The sequence below is a fragment of the Monodon monoceros genome, unplaced genomic scaffold, assembly GCF_005190385.1.
Source record: "Monodon monoceros isolate NGI ecotype Baffin Bay Population unplaced genomic scaffold, NGI_Narwhal_1 Super_Scaffold_12, whole genome shotgun sequence".
In the NCBI taxonomy this organism is placed as follows: Eukaryota; Metazoa; Chordata; class Mammalia; order Artiodactyla; family Monodontidae; genus Monodon; species Monodon monoceros.
This window is the reverse complement of record NW_021703768.1, coordinates 72,922,041-72,949,027: the sequence shown is the minus strand read 5'-3', so window position 1 is coordinate 72,949,027 and position 26,987 is coordinate 72,922,041. Positions and strand designations below refer to the sequence as shown.

General features: G+C 36.9%; 1 protein-coding gene across 1 annotated transcript in view; it reads right to left on the bottom strand.

Moving 5' to 3' along the window:
* ADGRV1 (adhesion G protein-coupled receptor V1) overlaps nucleotides 1-26,987 on the bottom strand; it is a 520,998-nt gene that overhangs the window by 416,594 nt on the left and 77,417 nt on the right. The window contains exons 26-35 of the mRNA XM_029215616.1: nucleotides 26,699-26,779; nucleotides 25,149-25,288; nucleotides 20,818-21,427; nucleotides 17,252-17,467; nucleotides 15,593-15,808; nucleotides 14,641-14,885; nucleotides 13,195-13,376; nucleotides 11,560-12,371; nucleotides 9,075-9,284; nucleotides 842-972 (exon numbers count right to left, since the gene is read on the bottom strand). Coding sequence (XP_029071449.1) covers nucleotides 842-972; nucleotides 9,075-9,284; nucleotides 11,560-12,371; nucleotides 13,195-13,376; nucleotides 14,641-14,885; nucleotides 15,593-15,808; nucleotides 17,252-17,467; nucleotides 20,818-21,427; nucleotides 25,149-25,288; nucleotides 26,699-26,779 — 2,843 coding nt within the window. The remainder of the gene's footprint in view (nucleotides 1-841; nucleotides 973-9,074; nucleotides 9,285-11,559; nucleotides 12,372-13,194; nucleotides 13,377-14,640; nucleotides 14,886-15,592; nucleotides 15,809-17,251; nucleotides 17,468-20,817; nucleotides 21,428-25,148; nucleotides 25,289-26,698; nucleotides 26,780-26,987) is intronic.

The following is a 26,987-nucleotide window of genomic DNA, read 5'->3' as shown; positions in this document are numbered from 1 at the left end:
ATAGATCTTATCTAGTGAGTAATGTAGCCCTATTGAAAATTCCAGACAAAGCAATAAGTTGGAGAGATTTCTTTGTGGTTAATGGGAAAAACTGGAGTATGGAAAAGAAGACCAGTGTTGTAGGGAAACCAGTTATTAGAAGTCAAATGTAGCCCTCAAGGCAGAAGGTTATAGGGGTTAGGCTTAATATTGAGGGAGTGAAAATGAAGAGAAAAAGAATGAAACAATTTACCAAACAAGAATTCATATCAAGTGAGCGCGGAGAAGTGAAGACGAAGAGAAACAATAAAGTAGTGCTAACTTTCTACCCAAGAACTGCTTTCTTATAGTTATTTTCCACCAATCATCTTCTTTCAAACTGTCAGCAAGAGCTTTTAAATGTAACCTCAAAAATACTGTGTGAACAGAAGATAAAAAGACATTTGTTTCTCAGGGTATATTTGCTGTTTCATAGCAGTGAAACATTTAAGTTCCAAGTGCATTGAAAGTTCCAAGACAGTGAGGGGTAAGAGAAGAGGGACAAGCAGTAATCATCTTCTTAATGACACAGTTGACACCAACAGTGGGAGGGCAAGAAAGCAACAAGAGGGCTTGCCTCAAATACAAAGTCAACTTTTTCTGTTTCCTTAAAGGAAATCTACCTAGTACATACGGAAAAACAAACCCCCTCCTTAAGTCTTAGAAATTCTTTGAGTAATGTTCTTCCTTTAGGTTTCTAAGGGAGCAGCTCTCTCATGGATCTCTATTAATCTTTGTATTACATAATCAGAGTTTTCCCATTTTCCTCACAAAACACGGTTACCTCCAGATATTGCAGTAAAGCTTTTCTTGGTGGTATTACCTCAGGAAAGAAGAGTTGTCCGGTAAAGTTAGCAAAATTGAGTTCTAGGTTTTGCCCAATAATTTTCCAGTTAACAGTAACATTTCCTCGACCAGGGGGTGTTCTCATCACATGGAATTGTAAAATTTCTCCTGCAGGTTGAAATGTACAGATTGATGAATGTTTAATGTAAAATGAGCTTAACATTTGAAGTCAACAAAACCCAAATCCCAAACATGCAACTACTACAGTACCTTTTCTAAGAATATTACAAAGCTGTTTTGTTTGCAATTTTCTAGAAGCTTTATACATGCTTATTGTTTATCAACACATTATTGTTTATCCCACTTCTAAATACTTCCATTTAGTAGAACTTCAGGAAGTTTAACATGTAAAAGTTACAAAAGCACATGCTAAAATGGAAAACACAAACTTTTATACACTCCAAAACATGCACCAGAACATAAATGTTCTGTAAATTAAAGAAAATAATTAAGTCCTCATGGTCAAAACTAGTAATAACACAAGTAAATTCTTCCTTCACTTCCCGAAAGGACAAAAATTCCTTACACTGGTATGCAATGTGATTTTACACAATGCATGCATAAAAATGCTTGCAAATACCTGAAAATCACATTTCTTGAAATTGTAACTTACATATACCATCAATGATTTTGTTTTATAGAAAGAAATACAAAGGAAAGGTGTCAAATCTGTATATCAACCTCTGTAACTTCACCAAAGTTACAGCTATCCTTCCTGGATAAATGAGGCATTTTAGATACTTTCCATTCCTGGCTTTTATCCTCATGTAATATTTTGTAAAATTGAAGAAAATCATAAAAGTCATTTCTTCTAAATTGCTGGAATTGAAAAGTAAGCTCCTAGGGAGTACTGGTGATGGCCATGTGTCTTGCTGAAAATATGCTGAATTCAAAAATTTTATGATGATGAACAGAAGTTAAGGTACATTAATGAACTATATTACTAAAAACTAATAATTGTTAAAAGATAAATGAATTCATGTTTAAAAGGCTTTAAAGAACACATCCTTATAGCATAGACATATAGTTGAAATCCATGCATGTTCATTAAAAATACCATTTTTACTTAGTTATCCAAATAAATACACACTTCTGACACTTTTAAATGAGGAGAGTAGCAATAACACAGTAAAATATAAACACCCTTTCCAAATATGTTTTAACTACCACAGTTTTTTAAAATAATAAAATTAAATAATTATTTCTAATAGGAAGGTTTCTTAAAATATCATAAATTCATTAATTTAGAGATTATCTTATTTCAATTACTAAAAAACAAAATAAAATTTTCATACTAAATTTAAGCATACGTAACTTTAATACATTTATTACATAAATTATTTTGGGACAGCAGAAAATATAAGAAAGCAAAAACAGACTTCTAAATAAAATTTCCTAAAACAGTTCAATGTTTAATGTACACATTTTAAAATATTTCAATACAAAAAAAAATTTTTAATTGCTATCACAATAGCAGACTATGACTTGGATGTTTTTATTGAAACATAAAAGAACTGTTATTAGAAATAAGAGTGTCCAATGATAGGATATAACTGAAAGAATGGGTACAATCAGCCATAATTGCCATGCCATTTAAAATTTTTATACTTATATAACTCATATGAATAAAACACAGGCACTACAATGAAACGCTGGAGTCTCTCTATTGTATACCAGGCAGAATTTCTCAAGGGTTTATTACTGAATGGCAGAGAGAGAACCTTGGAGTTATTAAGCTCTTTCGCCTACAGTGTTGTCTGGTGACCCAAAGAAAAAGGTATAGACTCATGGTTTTCAATTTTTTTTTAAATCACAAAACCCAGTAATATTTCAAAATGAAAATTATAGAAGTCTGAACAAGTGCTAAAAATGCAGTGGGAATACAAGTGGCAAAAAAAAAATGTAGGTCAATGAAAATCCATATTGAAGGGGAATCTGTAAATATCATAATAAAAAAAATTATGGTTGTAAGATGGTACATAGAGATTTGGGAATAAATACACCATTAAAGGCAAAACTAAAAATGAAATGCTAAGGAGAGAAAAAAGTAAAATCCTCCTACAAACTTATTACATGTAAAAACGCTCAGTCTAGGGCTTCCCTGGTGGCACAGTGGTTGAGAGTCTGCCTGCCAATGCAGGGGACACGGGTTCGAGCTCTGGTCTGGGAGGATCCCACATGCCTCAGAGCAACTGGGCCCGTGAGCCACAACTACTGAGCCTGCGCATCTGGAGCCTGCGCTCCGCAACAAGAGAGACTGTGATAGTGAGAGGCCCCCACACCGTGATGAAGAGTGGCCCCCCGGGCTTCGCTGGTGGCGCAGTGGTTGAGAGTCCGCCTGCCGATGCAGGAGACACAGGTTCGTGCCCCGGTCCGGGAAGATCCCACATGCTGCGGAGCAACTAGGCCCGTGAACCATGGCCGCTGAGCCTGCACGTCCGGAGCCTCTGCTCCGCGACGGGAGAGGCCACAACAGTGAGAGGCCCACGTACCGCCAAAAAAAAAAAAAAAAAGAGTGGCCCCCGCTTGCCACAACTAGAGAAAGCCCTCGCACAGAAACGAAGACCCAACACAGCCATAAATAAATAAATAAATAAATTTTAAAATGCTCAGTCTAATACCACTTAATATCACCTTTGAAAATTTAATGTTACCATGCAAGAATTTAACTTGCAAGAAAATATTACAAGAAACACAATTTGAAGCACAACACACACACAAATAAAAGGTAAACCAAGTATTCCTTAAACACATAATTTCATGAGCCTATTAAAAATCACGTCAACAGCATAAATAGTGTGAAGGTTTTCCTAAGAATCAAAATAGAGGTATTAACTGTCTCTTTAAGGCAGACTGCCAAGAATCAGGTCCATTTAAAATGCCTTCTAGGGACTTCCCTGGTGGTGCAGTGGTTAAGAATCCGCCTGCCAATGCAGGGGACAAGGGTTCGACCCCTAGTCCAGGAAGATCCCACATGCCACGGAGCAACTAAGCCCGTGTGCCACAACTACTGAGCCTGCGCTCTAGAGCCCGCGAGCCACAACTACTGAAGCCCACGCGCCTAGAGCCCGTGCTCTGCAACAAGAGAAGCCACCGCAGTGAGAAACCCACACACCATAACAAAGAGTAGCCCCCGCTCACCGCAACTAGAGAAAACCCACACTCAGCAACGAAGACCCAACACAGCCAAAGATAAATAAAAAAATAAATGTTTTTTTTTTTTTTTTAAAAAAAGCCTTCTAGGAAGAATTACCAGAAAGCTACCTTCTACCTAGAGGAGAAGTCAAAGAACATAGGAAAAGGAAAAAATTAGAAACAAGTGCTCAGTCTTCTAAATACGAGGAAAGGACAGAAGATAGGTCCTAAAGAAGGAAGGTAAAATTTTCAGATAGCCAATATTTTACCACACTGCCTTCTAGTTTTTGCCCAGAATGAAGACCTAGAGAGGGCCCTCCCCCACTAAAGAGTCTGACTAATTCCTGTAAGATCATCTTGATATGAAATCTAGAGTCCACCAAAAAATCGGTGATACATTTTAACTTTAAGCAGAAGATCTAAGACCAAAAAAAAAAGGATTTCCCTGGCAGTCCAGTGGTTAAGACTTCACACTTCCACTGCAGGGGGCATGGGTTCTATCCCTGGTCTGAGAACTAAGATCCTACATGCCACGTGGCGTGGCCATAAAAGACCAAAAAAAAAAAGGAAGATCTATCATATGGGTTCTAGACCTAGCCTAACACAAATAAGAAATATGAAAATAAGATTAATTTTAATAACCCAGAGTATTTCGTGTATTTCTTCCTAAAACAAATCAGGATTGTTTTTACAAAGATAAACGTCAACTACAATGTGTATAAAAATAATGGAAAACTAAAATACAGGAAATATATTTTAATAGATTCATGTATACGTGGTATACAGGAACCATCCAAACTGATTGTGCTCTACAACTAATAGAAAATGACTTAAAACAATTACAGGGATAATATGAAACACAAACTGTCAATAAGAAAAAAAGTTGAGTGTTTCTAATATAGCAGTTCGATATATATTTTTAAAGAATCACATCTCTTGTTCAAATCTTTACCTAGAAAAAATACATGCTGTCTCTGAGAAAAGGAGAAATTTTAAAACCACTGAACATGACATAATGATTATGATGCTGCAGAGATGTGTGAAGTGAAACGTTTAACACAGATTTATAAAGAGCACATTTATACATACTTTGCAACCACAGTAAAAATCTATTGTCCTATATTTCTAAAGTCTGCCCATTACATTTGAAAGAAAGTAATATTTACCACTGGGCATCTGTCCAATTGCTTTAGGACAAAAATGTAGAAATAGGATTCTACAGAATTCAATACACTGTTAAACACTAAGGCAATTCCTCGCCATGAAATGAAAATGTATTCTAGAGCCAGAAATTCAGCATTGTCCACATTTTAAATCTAATCACATAAACGAAACTCCAACACTAAGTCAAAAGCAATGTTAACACTGTCAAAAGCCTACATGGCATGATTTTTTTTACCCCATTTCTTTAGCAGTTATCTTTGAAGAATCACCACGAAGTTTTCATTTTTGTAAACATCTGCTTGATATACATTTCTCTATGCAATTTTGCAGTAATACAAAGAATACATGCACAAAATACTGAATTCTTGAGGTTAGACATAATGTTTTTGAAAAAAGAAAATTAATTTAGACTCTAGGAAAAGGTTTAGGAGAAAAGGGAAAGAAAAGTAAATTAAAAAAAATAGCAATTCCTACCAATTTTTATTTAGAAAATGTAAAAATTCTAGGGAGTACTGATTAATGAAAGCAATTCATTGTTCTATTTCCTGTACCAAACTCATGCTCATAGATCGATATGATGAAGCAGATAGGATATGCTTCTGATATGATAAACCAATAACACGTTTGGACCACATGTTTTAATGACTAATCATTTTTTCTCTTTGCATCCCCTGCAGGTATTTAGCTCTTGGAGACTAAAGAGACCACAATCTGGTTTTCAGGTGTTAAGTTCGTTCAGGTGAAAGAGAACACAGGTGCCAAGACCCTGCAGTTTTCCCCAAGATGACTTGGTGCTCAGCACAAGAGCCTGGGTTTCTTCAGAGCCTCCAACCCACCACCACTGTCACCACCCAGACTTCCACAGGACGCATGTAATGACGCTAGCTCCTTTACGGTTAAAATGCCCTTCAAGTGATCCTGGACATCCAAATACTTTTGTATTCTTAAAAAAAAAAAGTCCCATCATATTGCTGAAAATCACATACCTAGTCCAGCTCTGTGTCCTCCCTTAAATCTAATCCTTTCTGGTCCCTGAACTTATTTATACCCACCCCCATGCCACTAACACTTTTATTCTCTTCTTCTACATTGCCTTCTTCTCTATATTTCTTCAACAAGACAAAGCAAATCCAAAATACTCTACGCTTTAATCTGGTTTCGCCAATTTTTCTCCTTTCCTTGCTCACAGAGCCAACAAACAGAATATCCCCTAAGGCAGTGCTTCTCACCCCTAATGCAGTGAAGGATGGGATTTGGTTTTGTTTTAATAATTTTTTTTAGTTTTCTTTTATCTGAAAATATCTTTATTTCACTTTCATTCTTGAAAAATGTTTTCACTAGTATAGAATTCTGGGTTGGCTTTATTCTGCTTTGAGCACTTTTTTTTTTTTTTTTTGCTGCACTGGGTGTTTGTTGCTGCACACGGGCTTTCTCTAGTTGCAGTGAGCGGGGACTACTCTTTGTTGCGGTGCGTGTCATTGCAGTGGCTTCTCTTGTTGCGGAGCACGGGCTCTCGGCCCATGGGCTTCTGTAGTTGTAGCACGTGAGCTCAGTAGTTGCAGTGTACGGGCTCTAGAGTGCACGGGCTTAGCTGCCCCGCAGCATGTGGATCTTCCCAGACCAGGGGTCGAACCTGTGTCCCCTGCATTGGCAGGTGGATTCTTAACCATTGGACCACCAGGGAAGTCCCAAACAAGGGGTTTTTGTCTGTTTTTTTGTTTTGTTTTGTTTTCCTTGATCTATCATAAACTGACATTTTTGTAAAACACAATAAAATAAATGACTAGATAAGTTAAATGGCAAAAAGAACACATATACAAAATGTAAGCCCATAGATATCACTTTTGGATATCACAGCAAAATGAAATCATTTTAAAAGTCTCTAGAAAAGATTCTTTCAATTTTCAAACTTATCTTGTCACAAACAAAAAGCAAACACTTTGTGTGCAGATGTCAGCTTGAGGACTGTGCTTTGAGGAGCACTGCCCCCAAGGCTTCTACAGTCCTGTCTTTTGTTATCCTTAGTTATTTGCTTTCCATGCCAAGTTTTCCTTTACAATTCCTCTGCAGTTACTACTGTTCCCTCTAGCCCATTTGGGAACCTAATCTCACTTGTTGCCCATGTAGTACGAGACACGCTGGTTACTTTCTTCTGATAACTAATGAAAACACATTCTTATTTTGGTCTCTTTCCACCTCTCTGGCAGAGCCTTCTTTCCCCTTTCCCCTTTGCCTTTTGCCTGTCCCAGGACCTTACCCTGGTGTCCCACATAGCTCCATCCTTGACAACTTGCTTTTCTCCCTCTATCCACTAAGATCTTAATTTTAGATCTTTAATTTTCCTGATTTCAACGATTATCTCTAAAAATCCAATTTCCACCCCTAGCTTAAGATAGAGTCAGATTCTCTCACCAAATTTCCTCCTCTCACATGCACACTGTTACTCAAATTCATTATTCTTACAACTCAAATCCTGAAATATTTACCCAATGTTCCTGCATTGTCAGGTTCTGCAGTAGATGTAAGTTCAAGCAAAACAAGTTTCATCTCACAAGGTGCCCTATAGCATAAGCTCTGGATTCAGACAACACTAGGTTTAAGCCCCACCATGAATAACTATGTGCTGGGTAATCTCTCTAACATTCAGTTTCCTTGTGTGAAAAACTGGTGTATATCGTCATACCCACTTCATAGCCCTGTTAAAATTAAGTGAAATGATGGATGTAAAATGTCTGGCATGCAGAAAACACTCAGTAAGTGTTATTGTTGTTGTCATTATTATTGAGATTAACTTCTCTTCCAGTGACTTTTTACTTGTATTATACTACAAATAATTTTTTCAAGAGTTGATGATCTGTCTTTAGATTGACTTATAGCAATTTGTTAGTCACTTTTACTCACTATTGCTATGACAACATGAGATTTTAAACCGTTAATAAAAGGAAAGAGTATTGGAAAATGGCTCAGATATTTGCATTAAGTTAAATAAACTTGCAAGTTGGGAGTACAGTAAGGTAAAAGGTGATGCACACTAAAACGCATTCAGTTTCCGGCACAGTCACTAACTAGCTATATGATTGTGTCCAGTCACTTAATCTCTCTGTCTCAGTTTTCTCATCCATAAAGTCGAAGTCCAAATGCATGATCTATATCCTTTTCATTTCTTAACTCTTTTAGGTACAATTATTTTTTAATTTTAAACACAAATTATAGTGAAACAGACTATAAATACCAGTTTTATCTCAAACAGACTTATTCAAAGACAAAAACACTGCTATAATGGTTTAAACAAAAAGTAGCCTATAAATGTAAACCCTATAAATGATGTAAAATATTAAGATTCAAGGAAATTACTGTTTTTTTACGGGAAAAGAGGACATTGTATAATTTTTTTCTAGTTTGGCACTTTGTTCATAAAATATACAAACATAGAAAATCCAAGCTAAGATACTCACTGATCAGAAACTGCTATTTTTTTTTTGAACAGAGAGCCAATATTTCACCATTTAACATCAACAGCTACCACTGAGCACATATACACTATGTGCCCAGAACTATGCTAAGCACTTTACATTTATCCACTTAATCCTCACACAGAAACCTACGAAGGAAGTAGTATTTCCCTTCATTTAACAGATGAGAAAGCTGAGCATCCTAGGTTTGACCAATTTCATTAAAATCACACTAGTGGGGAGTGGCAAGCTAGAACACAATACCAATCTGCGAGGCTCCTAAATCTAGTTAAACAGTTCACTATACAGCCCTCTCCCAAATAAGCTCCATGTACATTAACATACCCAGCTGTACAAAATAATGAAAGAATTTTTCAAATGGGAAACTTTAAAAAACTAGACAAAAAATGACATCCATGGAAAAGAGAATGAATGTGCTCAACAAAGAAAGGAACCTACCTTCATGACCTATGACAGATCTGGAAGCAGTCTGAAAGCTAACAACTCCTGCCACATTGTCATTGGCCAAAATGTTCACTCTGACGGTGTCGGAACTGGGCAAAATTCTACTTCCGCCTTCGGTGTACACCAAGCTAACTATGATGCTTTCATCATCCTCTGGCTCAGAGTCATCCAAAATGGTTAAAATGGCTATCTTTTTGGTTTCACCTATAAAGAATTAATGGAATAAAACCTAAGTAAGAAAATCATCAATAGAGAATTCACAAAGGTCCAAGATAACTTCTTTCAAAGACAAAAGTTAAGTAAAAATGCATGAGTGAATTATAACAGTTCAATACCGTGAGTAATATTAGTGCCACTATAAGCAAATGTTGTATGTAAGTATGTATACCCTTTCACCTATAAAACACTGTAAAATTTTCATTAATATGGGCAGACTGTGGAAAAGCACATTTTGAATTATGGAAAGTTAAAGGGTAGAATTATTTCAAGGAATCATGGTTTTACTTCCTGGTCTTTAGCCTAGAACCATGACCTAGCTAGGGGAAGAGGTTCTGAAGCATCTACTGTTTAGAAACAGATCCCTCTAGAAAGTGGGGTCACATTCTCATTTTGGCATTACCATGAATGATTTTCAGGTAATCAAAGCCAAAACTTCCCTGAAACACCAGGAACACTTAGGGAATAGTGGTCAAAATGGGAAACAGAAAAGGATGGTAAATTCTCAGCAAGAGAACCCACATAAATGGGATAAGTCTTTGGGGAGCCAGATGAGATGACAACGTCAAATACTAGTCTTCAGGATTCAGGCAATAAGGGAAGGAGGCAGAAAAGGAATTCAGAGGGACACATAACAGCAGCAAGGGCCAAGCAATCTACTTTGCAATTTGGTCTAGGACCCCACTAGTAGATAGGGCATCATTGAAAACCCCCAAACCCAACACTGCTTCTGCTGTTCACCTACAGTGTTCCCCATCTAATTCTTTGCCACTTTCTGGAAAGATGTTGAAAGGGTGAGAAAAGGCAGGAGAAAGGAGAAAATGGATGTGAATGCATGTTCTCTCTCTCACGACCCTGGTATATTTTATCAATTCAGTGTCAAGACTGCCTCAAGAGAGTGTATGTTATCTGAGAATCTAGGTTAACTATAAAATATAGTCCATTTCGTGTGATTCTAAAGTTACAATTCAAGGTAATACTAATTTGTATAATGCCACTACTTTATATGATTGCTTCTTTATTGTTACCAAAGCCATTAAAAAAATCTAACTTTAAATTTTCATCTCCACTCCCTCCTCAAAGTTCAATATTTCCTTTGAAATAGGGAGAAATGTTACCAGTTACTAACATGTGCACACACACAAACCCATACATCAAGCATATCATTATTCCATTGTTCCCAAAACCATTTACTAGGAAACAATCATTTTTGAGAAGTTTTATACTATTTTAAAAATTTACTCTAAAATATAATGCTTATTAGATGTTTCAAAAAGTATATAATCTATATGTATCATGACCCCTGACTATTGTTTCCAAAAAAGTATATGCATTAAAATTAAATGATAAAAGATGCAATGAATAAATGCTCTAAGATATGGAATTGTGAGTAACATTTACTTCCTTCATTTTGTTGTATAACCTGAAGTTTTCATGAATAAACATTACTTTTCAATCAGAAAAACACTATGTTAAAAAACTATATGGAATTTATAATTTACTAAATCAGGATTTAAATAATGATCTCAGTAAAGATATCGTTCTTCTACCCAAAGAAAACTATTTTAAATATATGAACTTCTGAAATTTTCAAATATAAATGATTCAACCAACCCTGGAAAAGAATCAGTGAATCTGACTCTAATTTTAATTACTGTCCAAGTTCTCTGTAATTTCATTGTTCATGAAAATTTAAAATAGTGGTCCCATCCAAGTCTAAGAACAGTATTGTAAGTTGATCTACCACTAGTCTTAATTTAATATGAATCAAGTCACCAAAGTCTATGCTATTTATACTTATAAATTATTTTCTTTGGAGGTTTATCCTGATTTGTCTAGTGCATATGAAAAAGCTTCCCAGTTAGTACCCATTTTCCTAGCTACCAATACTTCTTACCCACATTTGGTTGTAGCTACCCGGCTCATTCTTGTAACTTCCCTTACAAAATTAAAAGTTGCTTTAGAGCTGCCTCTACACTTCCTTAAAGGCTCTGCTACCACACATAAAAGGGATAAAATTCTCAGATTCCCTGAAAATCTTTTTAATAAACTAAAAAAGATATACATGTACGGCCCTATGCCATGGGCCTACATATGTCATGTCAACCATTAACAAGCCAACTACTATTATTTCAAAACCATCATTCACTTTTACACATTAGCAAGAATGTATACAGTAAAAATTTATAGGAACCTTGTCATAAAAACTGACTATAACGACTTTACCAGGGGGAACTGAAATCCATTTAGAACCATAACTCACCTTCAGCAAAAGTCAGAATGTCTCCAGCACCTATAAAATCTAAACCTTCAGTAGCTGTTCCACCAACAACACGCCATTGGACTGTCACCTGACCTAAGCTGCCCCCTGTCCTGTGGATCATCATCTCCACTGTGGTTTGGGGCCGCTCCTGAACTTCAACATATAAGCCATCTTCTGAGGTATTGGGACTAATACCGTAGATCACAAACACTCCAAAGGCATCACCATTTAATGCTATGACAACTGTAGAAGTATTTGGCTGTCCTATGGTTGGTTGGTTTTTAAGACTGGCTGTGATGTTCATAAGATGAACTTCAAGGAGAGAAATTAGGAAACTCTCATCCATCTCTGGGAAATCGTCGGGAAGAATAGAAACTGTGAGATTTGCAAATTCATCACCTTCCAGCATTACGGCCCATTGCCTTGTCACAGGCTCGTAGTCACTACCAGCCACAGCCTGACCGCTAAAAAGAGACGCTACCCTGGTCATGTTTTTCTTGTAGGTCCAGAAGTCTGAGTTGTTAACGGTTGGGCTGATCCACGATGTCATCCAAAAACACTGGGGGCCTTCAGAAGCACCGAGAAAGGAAAACGCTGAGCATGCATGTTCTTTGAGGCACAAAGTGGCACAGGTGTACTGGGGTTCCCCCATTGCAGAGACATTCACCCAAGTTCTCCAAAGTGGGTCAGGCACCCCTTGAATTGGCGATTCATAGTAGGACAGTAAGTCTTGACCCTCCTCAACTGCAAGAGCCACTACATCAATATCGGAAGTACTGTAGAACAACAACAGCCGACCAAAGTGCCCTCCGCTAAAATGTGGAGTGACAATTAAAAGACAGGTTAAGCACTCAAAGCCATCTGTGGATTACATAATAGAGAAGAGAATGCTGATTGTGGTTTTCACTTTTTTTTTTAAGTGGATAAAGTACTAGCGCAAACACAACCATGTTTCTTAATAACATTTGTCTTTCGCATTATGTTTTCTCATGTAAGGAAATCTGGCTCATTTTCAATCAAATATTACTCATTTTTAACCAAGCTATGAAAATATCTTGCACCATATGCAAATCATATCCATTTCAGAATTTTCAAAGACTCAGAAAATGAATCTTCATTACTAGCTTTCACTGAAACAAAGTAACAATGATACCAACGTTGAGTACATTTTAAGGAAATGTAACTACTTGCCACAAGGTCACAAGCAAGACCAGCTACTTTCTATTTCTGAAGGAGCTCAGTGAACTGGATGCTGTCTCACAAGAGAAATCCAGACAAAACGGAACCTGAAAGTCAACCACTTCATATGGCATCTGAATGTTCTTTAATTTAGAAGCCAGTTGTATTCAAGTTCTAATTCAAACACATCACCAATTAAAGCAGTAAGTGGCTGGGGCTACAAAGCCCAATGATGTATAATCCATTTCACTAATAAAAGGTATGATAGATACAATGAGCTCTTTATATTAATAGGCATAATTCAATTAACAAATTATAACAACCTATAAAATAATTTACATTCTACAAAAACTACCAAACTTTATTTGACTGTGTAAGAGATCCTTGCCCACCACCCCACAAGTTCCATCACCGCCCCCCTCCCCCGCCGGATACAAGCAGCCACATCTCATATACCTTCTCCTGACAGTTATGTTAGCACAGGAACTTCTCTCCAGAGGCTCTTGAACACGATAAACCGACTGAACAAAGGCTACTGTACCATAAGGATTATCATTGGCAGGAATAGTAATATTTGCCACTCGATCTAACCCAATAGTACCACCACCAGAGGCATCAGTTAGTTGCACTTGGATAACCTAAAAATACAGTGAAAACTTCCTTAACAGAATCCCAGTTCTGAAATTAGAATAAAAATGATGCAGGAAAAAAAAAATCAAAACTATCCATACAAGTACAAGAACAAAATGGAGTAAAATATAAATGGACTCAAAGAAACTCCTCCATTACATTTACAATCCCAACACGTAACAGAACAATCCATCACCAACTTTTAACAATAGAGCATGATGGCACAGAAGAAATACAGGCTGTTTAAGTTCCTTAATATTCTGTTATACAATCTTGTGAATCAATTTTAAGAGGCCTGTTTATGTTTACCACTTCAATAATATACTTTTAACCCCTACACCTTTTTTTACTTAGGGAGGATACTGCATATGTGTTTTACGAATAGTTCATTTATTATGCTTTATTTCCCACATTCTCATAAATGAAAATTCTCTGATAAAACATAAAACTAAAAACATATCATAAATTTAGAGAAATTTATGATAAGTTTTTAGGTTTTCATACCTAAATTCAGAGAAAAGGAAAGAGAAATGTTGTATATGTATTAACTAATATCTAATATTTAAGAAACGAGTAATGACACAATTAGCATCCGAAAAGAAATTTTATGGATTTCCCTTCTACAAAAATTTGACACTATTAAAGAATAAATGCTATTAAATGTAATTTTATGAGCTCCAGCTTTTAATACTTGAATTTAATAAAATAAAATTATCTTCAGCCAATATATGTTAGTGATGAATCAATTTCACCACTGAGACTCTATCTTTATTTGCCACCTTGCCCCTTCATGATGAAAAATAAATATCAGGCAGATAAATCTAGCATGGTATTTGTCACATAGTAAATCCTAAAGAATAAACGAATGAGTGGAAAATCAAAATCTACACTTAATTAAGACTGACTGGCTCACACTCAAGTCAAAAGGAAGTCTGAAAACAAACAAATTAAGAGTTTATATGAAACAATACAGCAAAACTTATGACAGACTATACATGTTTAATCATTTAACCAAAACGTAGAAAAATATTGCATAACTGTACCAAAAAAATCTTATACTAGTAAACTAGTGTGTGTATGAGACCTATTTCTAGAACATTCTTGTTTTTTGTTATCTCTAAGGATCACTTTCACACTACCATATTTTGAACATTCTTGCAGAAATAATTTATCAGACACCTCTATAAAAGTCACAATAACAGCCATCTGTTCTAGTCACTATAAGACAAGATATGTTTTACAGTGTCATTCTAGAGTAGCCATTCCTCTCACCTCTTCAATCTCCGGAACGTCGTCAGCCAGGACCTCTAACAACAAGGTTTGAATGGTTTCCCCAGGGGCAAAGGTCACATTACCTGAGACAACTCGCAGGTCGCCAGTAGCAAGCTGTCCATTAATGGTGGCAACCCACTGAACAGTAACATTGCCGAGTGTCCCAGAATTTCGAATTATTGGCAGGTTTACCTTCACTGAGTTAAACTCAGGTTCCTCTACAATAAGTTTAGTAATCTGAAAACCTAAAGGGCAAAGCAGAGATAATTTCAAATACAAAGTGAAACTAAGTCAATGTAGAACAAACCAATTGTCATCCTACAGTTGATTCTTTTTTTCCCCTAAGCAATCTAAGAAGCTAAACCCTACAAAATCAGAGAAACATGCTGTGATACAAATTGGTCAGGCCTGCCAAATTTTCCAAATTATTTTCATTATGATAGAAGCAGAAAGCATAAACTCAGATGTCCACAGAGGTCAGGAATATACCAGTCATAAGTGAAGTAGGTCTAGTGAGTTCGGGGGCTAACTGCATGGGACAAGCCTGGCAGTTGCGATTTTTCTCCTAAGACTGATACTATGAAGGAAAGGGGCTTGAGGTCACCATATTTTTCTACTATAAAGATAGGCCAGAAATTCAGATTTCTGTACAAATTTCTGTGAATTAAATTAGTTTTTTAAAGAATCGTCTAAACTTCACAAAACACATCTAGGAACCAGATCTGACCTAAAAGCCTAAAAGTGTATGATTTCCAGATTTATTCTGAGAGGTTGATTTCTAACCACTGCTAGGTTTACTAACCACTGCTAGTGAACACACATAGGTGTCCTATATATCAGCAATAGCAGGTTAAAACGGAACAAGATCAAATCAATTCTGAGTCTCTAAAAATAAAGAAAGGTATGAATCTATACAGACAAGTAAAAGAGAGACACAAACTAGTCTCATTACCAAATAATCCATAGGGGTCATCAGAGGCCTCAATAATAATGATCGCCTCTGTTAATGCCCCTAGTTTGGCTCCTCCTGTTGTTTCATTCAGCAGTTGCACAAGAAAAGATTCTTCCAGCTCAGGGTAGATGTCATTAATGATATATATTGGCACGGCTTTACTTGTTTCCCCTTCTAGCAAGACTACATCCGATGAAGCTATACTATAATCTTCACCTATAAAGACAAAAAAGAAAAATGCTAAGACTTATTCCAGTATATGATAATAAACATCTCATACTCTAGGGAAATACTATGACATATCACATTCCATGGACATACTTTGAAAGACTTTTTCGAGGATAGTGACTACATTTATTCTAAACAAGATTTACCTCTCTTGCAAGAAAAAAATGAGTTTGATACAACAAAATAACGAAAAAGACATCTGGGTTGTTCAAGTTCATTTTTAGAACGATGTATACATAATGTGTTCTATTTGCCATATACACATATAGATGATACAGATATAGACAAAGACATATAGATATGGATAGGCACATGAACATAGAGAGTCATTCATTACCGCAAGATGGCCCCTTATCTACAACAGTTAAAAAAAATGTGTATGGTACCTTAAAACAAAGAACAAAACTAGAATTCTGATCTCACTGGGGAGATAAATTACAGTGCTGCACAGAGACGGGCATGTCAGCGTCATCAATCTTATGGTTGGAAACTATGAAATTTTCTACAAAGTTGGATTAAAAGCTGCTACTGCATACCACTCGGGGTGGCTTTGTCTCTGGTCAAAAAGTGAATGAGGAAAAGAGAGAGGCTTCCTATGGAATTTGGGTGCTAATTTTCTAGAACAGTGATCAACCCTCACCATCTGTCAATGTGTAAAGCCCCCTACAGACAGGCACTCCTCTGAGCTACCCTCCTCACCCCACCCCTTACACACATGTCATTTAAGGACTAGGTGAGCCTGGTTCATTGTCTTTTCAAGCAAGTATCACATCCAGATGATTTATTTCAAAAAATCAATCATGTTATCCCATCCATTCACACTCATGTCCTTTGAGTGCACACTAGAAAGGTTCTGATTGAATAGCTCTTAGGCAAATCTCCCTCTAGATGCTGTAACTGCACTACCAAAGAAGGCTGTCTCCTAATATTTGCACTTGACAATGAAATCCTTTTGCTTATACATAAAATAGTTAATGCTAATCATTGCCTCTACCATGTTCTTCATAAATAAATAAATAAGCAAGATGAGTTGAGAGACAAGATTGTTGCCAAGCACTGCAATCATATGGCTGCACATTTTATCCTGTATTCTTCAGTATTATTTACACATGAATCCCTTCCAAAAACCTTAAAAGTACACACAGAGAAAGCCTAACAATGCTTTCCTTGGTTTACTTTTCATTGGTTTGTGCATATTTGGGTCATCAAAGCTTTTAAATTCATATACAATTTGCCAACAGTTTTCACAAATTCTACAAAATCAATGTGATAAATATATAATAAAAACTCTAGGTCTGTGCCTTAAAAATATTCAAGGGTATTATTGCTTTCTAGTTGATTTTTTTTAACTACATCTTTAAGGGGCTTTGTTAATCAAGGATACAATTTCCCTCCAAAACACTTCACTGCTCCTTAGATGTCTTTTCTCACCGGCTATTGCAGTTATTGGCACAGCTTTAAACTTCACAGAAACATCTGCAAATGCTCCTCCTGTTCTAGTCACATTGATAATGGGTCCAACATGATTTTCTGCAACTCGAACGATTGGGGCTGAGAGCTGAAGAATTCCAAACGCATCATCATTGGCAATGATAACTAGATGAGCAATAGTTTCTACCTTAGGCCCAAGGCGTGGAGAGTTTGGAACTGAAAGACAGAAGAAAAGCTATATATCAAAATTCTAAGAACTGGCCAAAAAGTCATCAAGAAGCCTCAGCCAATATACAGAATGGATAAACAACAAGGTCTTACTGTATAACACAGGGAACTGTATTCAATATCCTGTGACAAACCATAATGGAAAAGAAGATGAAAAAGAATGTATATATATGTATAACCGAGTCACTTTGTTGTACAATTAACACAACATTGTAAATCACCTATACTTCAATAAAAAATTAAATAAAAAAAAAGCCTTGGCAAGATCCATCAGCCAAATGGGATAATCATTTTGTTTTCTACTATTTTTAGCAAAAACATATTTATCGTTTACTATGTACCAGCACTAATCTAGATGTTGGGGATACAAAAATAAACTAAATGGAAAGTCCCTACTCTCCTATAACTTCTAGGGAGATTTTTATTATAGCAAAGGAATAGTTACCCTACAAGAATTATTTTAATAACTATTGGAAACTTGTAAAAAGGCAAAAAAATGAATAGAGTATATTTAATCATCACTTTGCAAAATATAACAGAAAATGATGAAACCTACAGAATTATGCTCTTTTAGTTAGTTACCAGCATGCCACAAATTTTTTTAAAGGCACTACAGTTACAAAATTGAGTAGGTAAGTAATCTAGTTACTTGCCCTCAAAGAGGAGCTGAAAATCATCACACTCTAATTCAATTACTGCCTCTCTCCCTGCTTCACTGTCCTTCCTCACAAACCTGTTCCCCTTGCCCCATCTCAGTTAATAGTCATGCAACTACCTCATCCAGAAAGCGGAGTCATGCTACCCCAACACTGCTATAATAGAGTGTGCTCACTCAGGCTTTCAAGGCTATACTTTAAGGCTATGCTTTTAAGCCTACTTTTAAGACTCTCTTCTTACTTGCCACTGATTTTAGAGAGAGTAAAACTTATTTTGAAGGCATGTAGGTCCACAAACTCCCTGACTTACTTTCTAGATTCAATTCCAACTAGCACCCTTGTCTAAACAAGTAATGACACAATTTAATTTCAATGATACAGGCCCAGACTGCACTAAATTATATAGTTAAAAACACAAAACTATAAATCAATATAACAATTAAATTTAACTACATTGGAAAAAAAATGGCAGTAACACACAGTTGTAGAAGCAGATGACATTTTCTGAGTATGCCCTATTCAAAAGGCATTGTTCTAAGCACTTTTCTTGCATCTAGGAATTTAATTCCCATACCATCTCTATGTGGTGGGTAGCACTGTCCACATTTTACAGATGAGGAATCAAGGGCACAAGGATGTTGAGGAAGTAAGCTAAGGCATTAGACTGGTACCTGCTGGACACAATTAAGAGGCATCATGTAAGGGTTTGTCTAATCTCTTGCTCCCTATATGCAATTCCTCATCAAACCTTCAATTATCCATGACTGTTCATCCTGCCCTGTGCCTGTTCATCACCAGTCTTCTCACATGGCTCTCCTGAAGGTTGGTGATTACACTCAGAGCAGAGCACAGAGACCCTATCAGGTCCTACACTGATTTTGCTATGAAAATTGAAACAATATCACATAGATTTGCACTTAATTGTTCTTTTTCTTCATTTTTAATGACATTTACTGTTTTCTTTCTAATGCACTTAATTGTTCTTTAATTATTTCACATCATAGTTTATGCCTATTCTGAATCGCCCCAAGTATGCTGCATGGTTCCAGGAACACATATCAAGCATAAATACATGTTGACTGTTTCTCCCATTCCACAGCACATTAATATTTTGCATATACCGTTTTATTAATAATAATCGTTCACATTTATTGAATGCTTACCACGTGCCAGACACTGTATTCATTTTCACATATATTATGATATTTAAGCCCTATAATAATTCTGTATTATAGATTAGGAAACTGGGGCTTTAAAAGTTTATGGGCAACAACTTATTACTATACACTTGAACCTAAGTTATCTGCACCAGCAACCATCGCTCCTAGTCACTGCTATACATGATCCTCCCTCCCGGTTTTATTTCCAGCTCACTCAATAAACTGTGAGTTCCTTGAAAACAGGGCTATATTTTATAATTCCTACTTAATAAGACTAATTATTGGGTTTTATTTCAATGTATTTGCTATTATAACTGATGCTAAATCTTGCTAAGAAAAAAAGGGATGGGTTATTGTGTGAGAATTTTAACCTTGACTGTAACCTGAAAATTTAATGCTAGCAGTTGTCCTAGAAAGTAAATTTCCTTCTATAACCCTGGACTACAATTACACTGTGGGCAAGAATGGTGCTCACTATACAGTATATCAGTAAGGTGAAGAAGTTTACTTGTAAGAAACCTTAATCTATATGGCAGAACACAGTCAACATGCAGATCTTAAATTGTACTCTTTGGACTATTTAATTCCAATTTCCTTAAGAAGGTTTTATTATATTGTTAGATACATAATATTTATTTACTGTATTACATTTACATATATTTACAAATACTGTCCTAAAACTGATATTAAATTAATATCACCATTCTTCCTTTCCTTGTTGTCTTGTTCCAGGAAATCTAGATTCTTCTCTTTATTTCAAACCCCCTTTCTAAAGTTATACATCTTCGCAGAGAGATGTGACTAATGAACAAGCTATAGTGCAATAACTACCTTTAGCTCCCCAAGCTCAGGCCCTGCTCTCAACTAGTAGCCCCCCTCTCTCTACAAAGCTACTGAGCCACAACCCCAGGGGTAGAGGCTGCTATGTTCCAACAGAAGCCACTGCACCAGATCCTCTGCCCAACACGGGTCACTCTGCATTCCTCATTCTTATCCCCAACCACTGCCTTCTTCTCAGCTCTCACGGTGACCCACAAAATTTCCAGGATTTCTTACTACTACATAGCCCTGTCCCCCAACTTCCCTCATGCAGTCGCCAAATCCTCACTCATGCTCCTCACTAATACAAAGAGACTCTGTTGGTTAAGGAATCTTCCAGAGTGGATCAAGACAAAAGAGACTCAGGATCTTGCTACCAGGACTGTCCTTGGAATCCCCAGATTGATTCCAGAATGTTTTGGAAGCTACAATATCAAGTACAATAGTACTAGAGATCAGTTACACTGGATTACACAGACACTTCTAAAAATTTAGTCTGGGAATATAACAGGCTTTTAAAACATGATTTCATGTTTTGAAGTGTCCCATTTCCATTTGCCTTATCAATAAACTTTTGTAAGAAGATGCTTTCAAAGTTAGAACTTATTATTTTTATAGAATTTTCTACTATACCAAATTCTTAATTTATTGTTTCAGGATTCTTACCTCTAATAATAATAACAACACACTAATGGTTACTTACTTGGGCGATCCTGTACTTTCTCTATTAAAGTAGAGTTGAGCAGTTCAATAAACAAAGACTCCGACCTTTCTGGTTCATCATCATCCAAAATTGAAATAGTTATTGTTGCCTCGCTCTGATTGGCTCTGAAAAGAGCGAATCCAGAAGCTGGAATATAGTCTTTTCCTTGAGTTGCTCTGGCTAAATTAGGTGGAAAATAAGGCAGTTTTTCCATATCATCCAGTGTTGCGTATGTGACTTTGACTCTTCCCAGGAGGCCTTTTAACCTTATTATTGACAAAGTGATGTTCTGGGTAGCTTCCTCCACTTCAATAGGTCTATTTTTCTCAGAAAAGATGAAGACCCCATAAGGATCATCACTAGCCAAAACTATTAATGTGGCATTAGTATGAACTCCCAAAGAGCCACTGGAGACACTGAGGATACACACAGAGAATGCCTTATCCAATTCTGGATCTTCATCAGGCAATATTTCCACTGTGATGTTGGCGCTCTTCTGTCCAATCTCAAATGTGACGTTGCCAGAGGTGAAGGCCAGATCGCCATCAGGATCAGAGTCTATGCTCCAAAGCAAAGTCACTCGAGACAGAGTCCCATGACTTCTCACAATCTTTAAAATATTTAATATTAAAATGTATTAAAAGAGGAATTAAAACCATTGACTTAGAGGTCTGTAAATACAGAATGATAACGGGATATTAATTTTTTATTTTATTTTATATATAAGCTGTTCTCAAGAATATAAAATTCTTGAAAGCAATGTACTACCCATATTTGAAGACCCTCAGGGAGTCCCACTTAAAAAGTGATTGTGGCATGAAATGACAGACTGAACATTTTTACCTTCTAACTAAACTATAGCTGTATCACTTCTGCAACTATAACATACATTAGTAATAAAGCAAATGTAATTAACAGTGTATTATATTTACGTATATTCATGAAAATGTTTACATTTCCTTCAAAGAAGGTATATACTTTACTGTAAGGAATAGATGACTGATAATTTTTCTGAAAAGTTAACCATAAAACTCATTTTTAAAAACAAATTATATTTAATTGTATGTTCAATATAATATAAAAAACAAAAATTCGGGCTTCCCTGGTGGCGCAGTGGTTGAGAGTCCGCCTGCCGATGCAGGGGATACGGGTTCGTGCCCCGGTCCGGGAAGATCCCACATGCCGTGGAGCGGCTGGGCCCGTGAGTCATGGCCGCTGAGCCTGCGCGTCCGGAGCCTGTGCTCCGCGACGGGAGAGGCCACAACAGTAAGAGGCCCGTGTACCGCAAAGAAACAAAACAAAACAAAACAAAACAAAAAATTCACCAAAAAAGTACATAACCCAAGGTTATATAAAACACATTTAAGAAGCAAGAAATATTTTGTCAACAGTATATTAAAAAGAATGAAAAGCCTAAAAAAATCACTTCAAGTTAAGTCCCAACTAAAAGTAATTTTTATTTATACTTAAAATATGAATGCTGACTCAAAATAAAGTTAGAAACAGGAATTTATAAAACTTGATGCTTTCCCTTAATCCTTTTTTTTTTTCTTTCTTTAGTATTGGGTTGGCCAAAGAGTTCATTTGTTTTTTTTCCGTAAGATGGCTCTAGTAGTGCTTAGTTGTCCTTAACTTCATTAGAAACAATTTTGTTAGATTGTATTGTAACGGCTATCATATCAGCGTGCATTTAAAAAAAAAAAAACAACAACAAAATTGGTGAATTTTTGTGTAGCCATTTTAATATTGAAGATGGAAGAAAAAAGCAACATTTTTGGCATATAGCTGTATTATCTCAAGATAGGTAAAAACCCAACTGAAATGCAAAAAAAGATTTGTGCAGTGTATGGAGAAGGTGCTGTGACTGATTGAACATGTCAAAAGTGGTTTGTGAAGTTTCATGTTGGAGATTTCTCGCTGGACGATGCTCCATGGTTGGGTAGACCAGTTAAAACTGACAGCGATCAAATCAAGACATTACTTGAGAACAATCAACGTTATACCACACAGGAGATAGCCGACATACTCAAAATGTCCAAATCAAGCACTGAAAATCATCTGCAGCAGCTTGGTTATGTTAATCGCTTTGATGTTTGGGTTCCGCATAAGTCAAGGGAAAAAAAACCTTCTGCATTTTCGCATGCGATTCTCTACTGAAACGTAATGAAAATGTCCTGCTTTTAAAACAAATTGTGATGGACGATGAAAAGTGGATACTGTACAATAATGTGGAACAGAAGAGATCGTGGGGCAAGTGAAATGAACCATCACCAACCACACCAAAGGCCGGTATTCATCCAAAGAAGGTGATGTGTATATGATGGTGGGATTGGAAGGGAGTCCTCTATTATGAGCTCCTTCCAGAAAACCAAACGATTAATTCCAACAAGTGCTGCTCCCAACTAGACCAACTGAAAGCAGCATTCGACGAAAAGCGTCCAGAATTAGTCAACAGAGAACACAAAATCTTCCATTAGGATAACGCAAGACCGCATGTTTCTTTGATGACCAGGCAAAAACTGTTACAGATTGGCTGGGAAGTTCTGATTCATTCGCCATATTCACCAAACACTGCACCTTCGGATTTCCATTTATTTCAGTCTTTACAAAATTCTCTTAATGGAAAAATTTCAATTCCCTGGAAGACTGTAAAAGACATCTGGAATAGTTCTTTGCTCAAAAAGATAAAGTTTTGGGAAGATGGAATTATGACCTTGCCTGAAAAATGGCGGAAGGTAGTGGAACAGAAGGGTGAATATGTTGTTCAATAAAGTTCTTGGTGAAAATGAAAAACATGTCTTTTATTTTTACTTTAAAACCGAAGGAACTTTTTGGCCAATCCAATAATTAGTTACTGGGATTTCCCTGGTGGCACAGTGGTTACGAATCTGCCTGCCAATGCAGGGGACACTGGTTCAATCCCTGGTCGGGGAAGATCCCATGTGCCATGGAGCAACTAAGCCCATGAGCCACAACTACTGCGCCTGCATGCCACAACTACTGAAGCCCATGTGCTCTAGGGTCCGCATGCTGCAGCTACTGAGCCCACTTGCCTAGAGTCCATGCTCTGCAACAAGAGAAGCCACTGCAATGAGAAGCCCGCGCACCGCAACAAAAAGTAACCCCCACTCGACCCCACATGCTGCGGAGCAACTAAGCTCATGAGCCACAACTACTGAGGTTGAGCGCCACAACTACTGAAGCCCACGCACCCTAGAGCCTGTGCACCGCAACTACTGAGCCCATGCGCCACAACTACTGAAGCCCACGCACTCTAGGGCCCACATGCTGCAACTACTGAGCCCGCACGCCTACAGCTCGTGCTCCGCAACAAGAGAAGCCACCACAATGAGAAGCCTGTGCACAGCAACGAAGACCCAAAGCAGCCAAAAAAATAATAATAAAATAAATTAGTTATCCCTTCTGAAGTTGTTTAATTTACTCCACAACAGTTTACTGAAGATCTGCCATGAGAATACAGAAAGGATATATTTTGAGTGATCCTTCATATCACTCGTATAAAACCTGAGAAAGCTGAGCAAGTTTCTAGCTCCTCTAAATTATTTAACCATAGAATCCTACTTAATTCCTACTGGATGAATGCAGAGTAGACACACACAGACATACAGACATACACACGTGTGTGCGCGCGCGCACACGCACACACACACACACACACACACACACAGAGTTGTTATTATTGCTGTTCATAAATGTTTTGGATTTTCATTCCTTCTGGGAGAGATACAAGCCAGGAATGCACTTCTCTACCTGGTTACATTAGCGTTGTCATGTGACTTGCACTTGCTTTGACCAAAGAAGTTAAGTGGAAATGCTGTGAATCACTTCCAGAAAGAAGCTGAAGAGCCAGTGTGCAGTTCCTCACATTCACATTTCTCCACTCCGTGGAGAGAGAAGCACCTGTTGAGATGTAGCCTCTACAATCCTCAGTCCTAAGTCACTGATGACAGCGCACTTCAGATGGACATAAACCATGAGTGAAAAATAAATCTTTGTTGTAGTAAGCCAATGAGATTTGGAGATGTTTGTTACCACACCCTATGTGAATCAATATAACAATCTATGTAGGACAGATCCACTGTATTCCTTAAAGAGTCAGGAATCCTCAGAGTCATAAGATGAATTTGTATGCAAAGTGAAAGACAAAGACAAGTGCCAAATCGCTGTTTAAGTATCAGTTTGAATTGTCTGTGCCTCTAGGCTCATTCCCCTCCACTTAAATAGAAAAAAAATTAACAAAAAGTACACCTTAATAATACAATAAAACAGTGTTAAAAGCAATGTCTAGGACTGGAGAAAAACGTACTCACCGTTAATATAACAGTGCTGTACCCATCTTCTGGTTCAGTTCCACTGACAAAGAGTGACTCAGGGCTAAATTCAAATACACCGTGAGCATGGTCAGAGGCTGCAATTGTCACTAGAATTTGGGAAGCCACTCCTAGACTGGCTGCATGCGTAAGTTCCAACAAACAGAAGAAAATGTCAATCAGTAATTTACAAAGCAAAGGGAAAAGCAAGGAACAACTTTTTGAAAAGAGATGTACCGTTCACTGAGCATGTTCTAATTTGCTTTAGAAAGAAAGGCACAGACAAATGGCTGCCACACATATTCATGCTTTTATGACCTTCCTCTGTCTGGGCACTAACGTGATATACAAGTGCTGCATGAGCACTTGAAGATGAATAAGGAAAACTTGTTTTTCTTTTTCTTCTCTATGAAAGAGAACATTCTTCCACATGGAGCATATGAGGAAATTCTCCCATGACCTTTGCTAACCTCAGAAGAACGTGAGCCAAAATGATTCTTACCCTTAGGAAACAGTAGTTTCCCTACGATTTTCATCAATCTGACTGCACGGATTCTTGGTTTCCAAATGTGCATTAATTCTAGGCCTATTTTCATCATATGATGATATTATAGATCTACCTCTCCTGGTCTCATCCAGTCCTATAACTAAAAAGATGCCAAGATCTAAAGAAGTATTTAATTTTTTCCTAAGAAGTATGTTCAACTTTTATGTTCCATTAATGGATTCGCACGAGAAAATAAACAATCCCAAAATTAGGAGAGTAATTAAATACAGAAGCTACATGAGGCGTTGATGGAAGTCAGGAATGAGAGGGGTGGGAACATGAGTTCTGAAACTAAAATATAAAACCTGACATGGTGAAAAAGGAATGTTTTGAGGATTCCTCAACAGGAATCCTTTTGAGGGTTAGTAAGAGTGCTCCCTAAAGAAAACAAGTATTCTATGTATTCTCCCTTAATATGAAAAACATTTGAGGTAAAAAGCTGAATCATGTTTGTATATGAATATGATTCAAAAGGCATCCTCTTTTCAATATTCCCGCCCATTAACTGGCAACTTATTCTCCCCATTTGTTTTCTTCTTAATTTCTCTTTCCCATTTGTTCTGATTAAAAGTTACATATAAAGACCCGTTTGTTTTCGTAAAGAAAATCAGTGTGATACATTTTACGTGAAAGTATAAATGTCTATTTATCTCTTTTTCAGGTACTCAAACCGATGTAAAATCTTTTTCAATAATCATTTTTGTAAATGATACCAAGCAAAATTTCTGTTATAATTAGAATCAGGAAACTGCATTAGGTTCACACAGGGAGGAGGAGAGTCTGGGCTTTGGAGGCAGACAGGACCTGATTGTGACTTGATCACTTTCTAGCTGGCTGACAATAACATGGAACAAAGAATACTTCTTAAAGTTGTGCTGGTTAATGAGATGAAATACATAAAGGACCTGTGTGTAGTAGGTATCAATAAATGGTTAATTTTCTTGTCTCTAAAAAGAAAAGTTAAAATGTAGAATAGTAAAGGGGCCTTGGAACAGCTGCTTACCACGTCTGTGAATAGCTGGAAGGAAGAATTCCATGTTCCCATCACCACTACCACTGCCATCAACCCTAAAGAGTTCAGTCACTTCACAAGGAGAAACACAGAGACACAACCCACGCAACACACGTTGACACAATGAGAAAATTGAGAACTCTTAAAACATATCCAGCAAAGAGGAAAATACAGTAATATTAGACATGCATTCTTCAAAAAAAAAAACCAACAACATATTAGGTGGTAATAGTATAATATTAGTCAAGCTACCAATATATAAAACTTTCATTCATAGCTT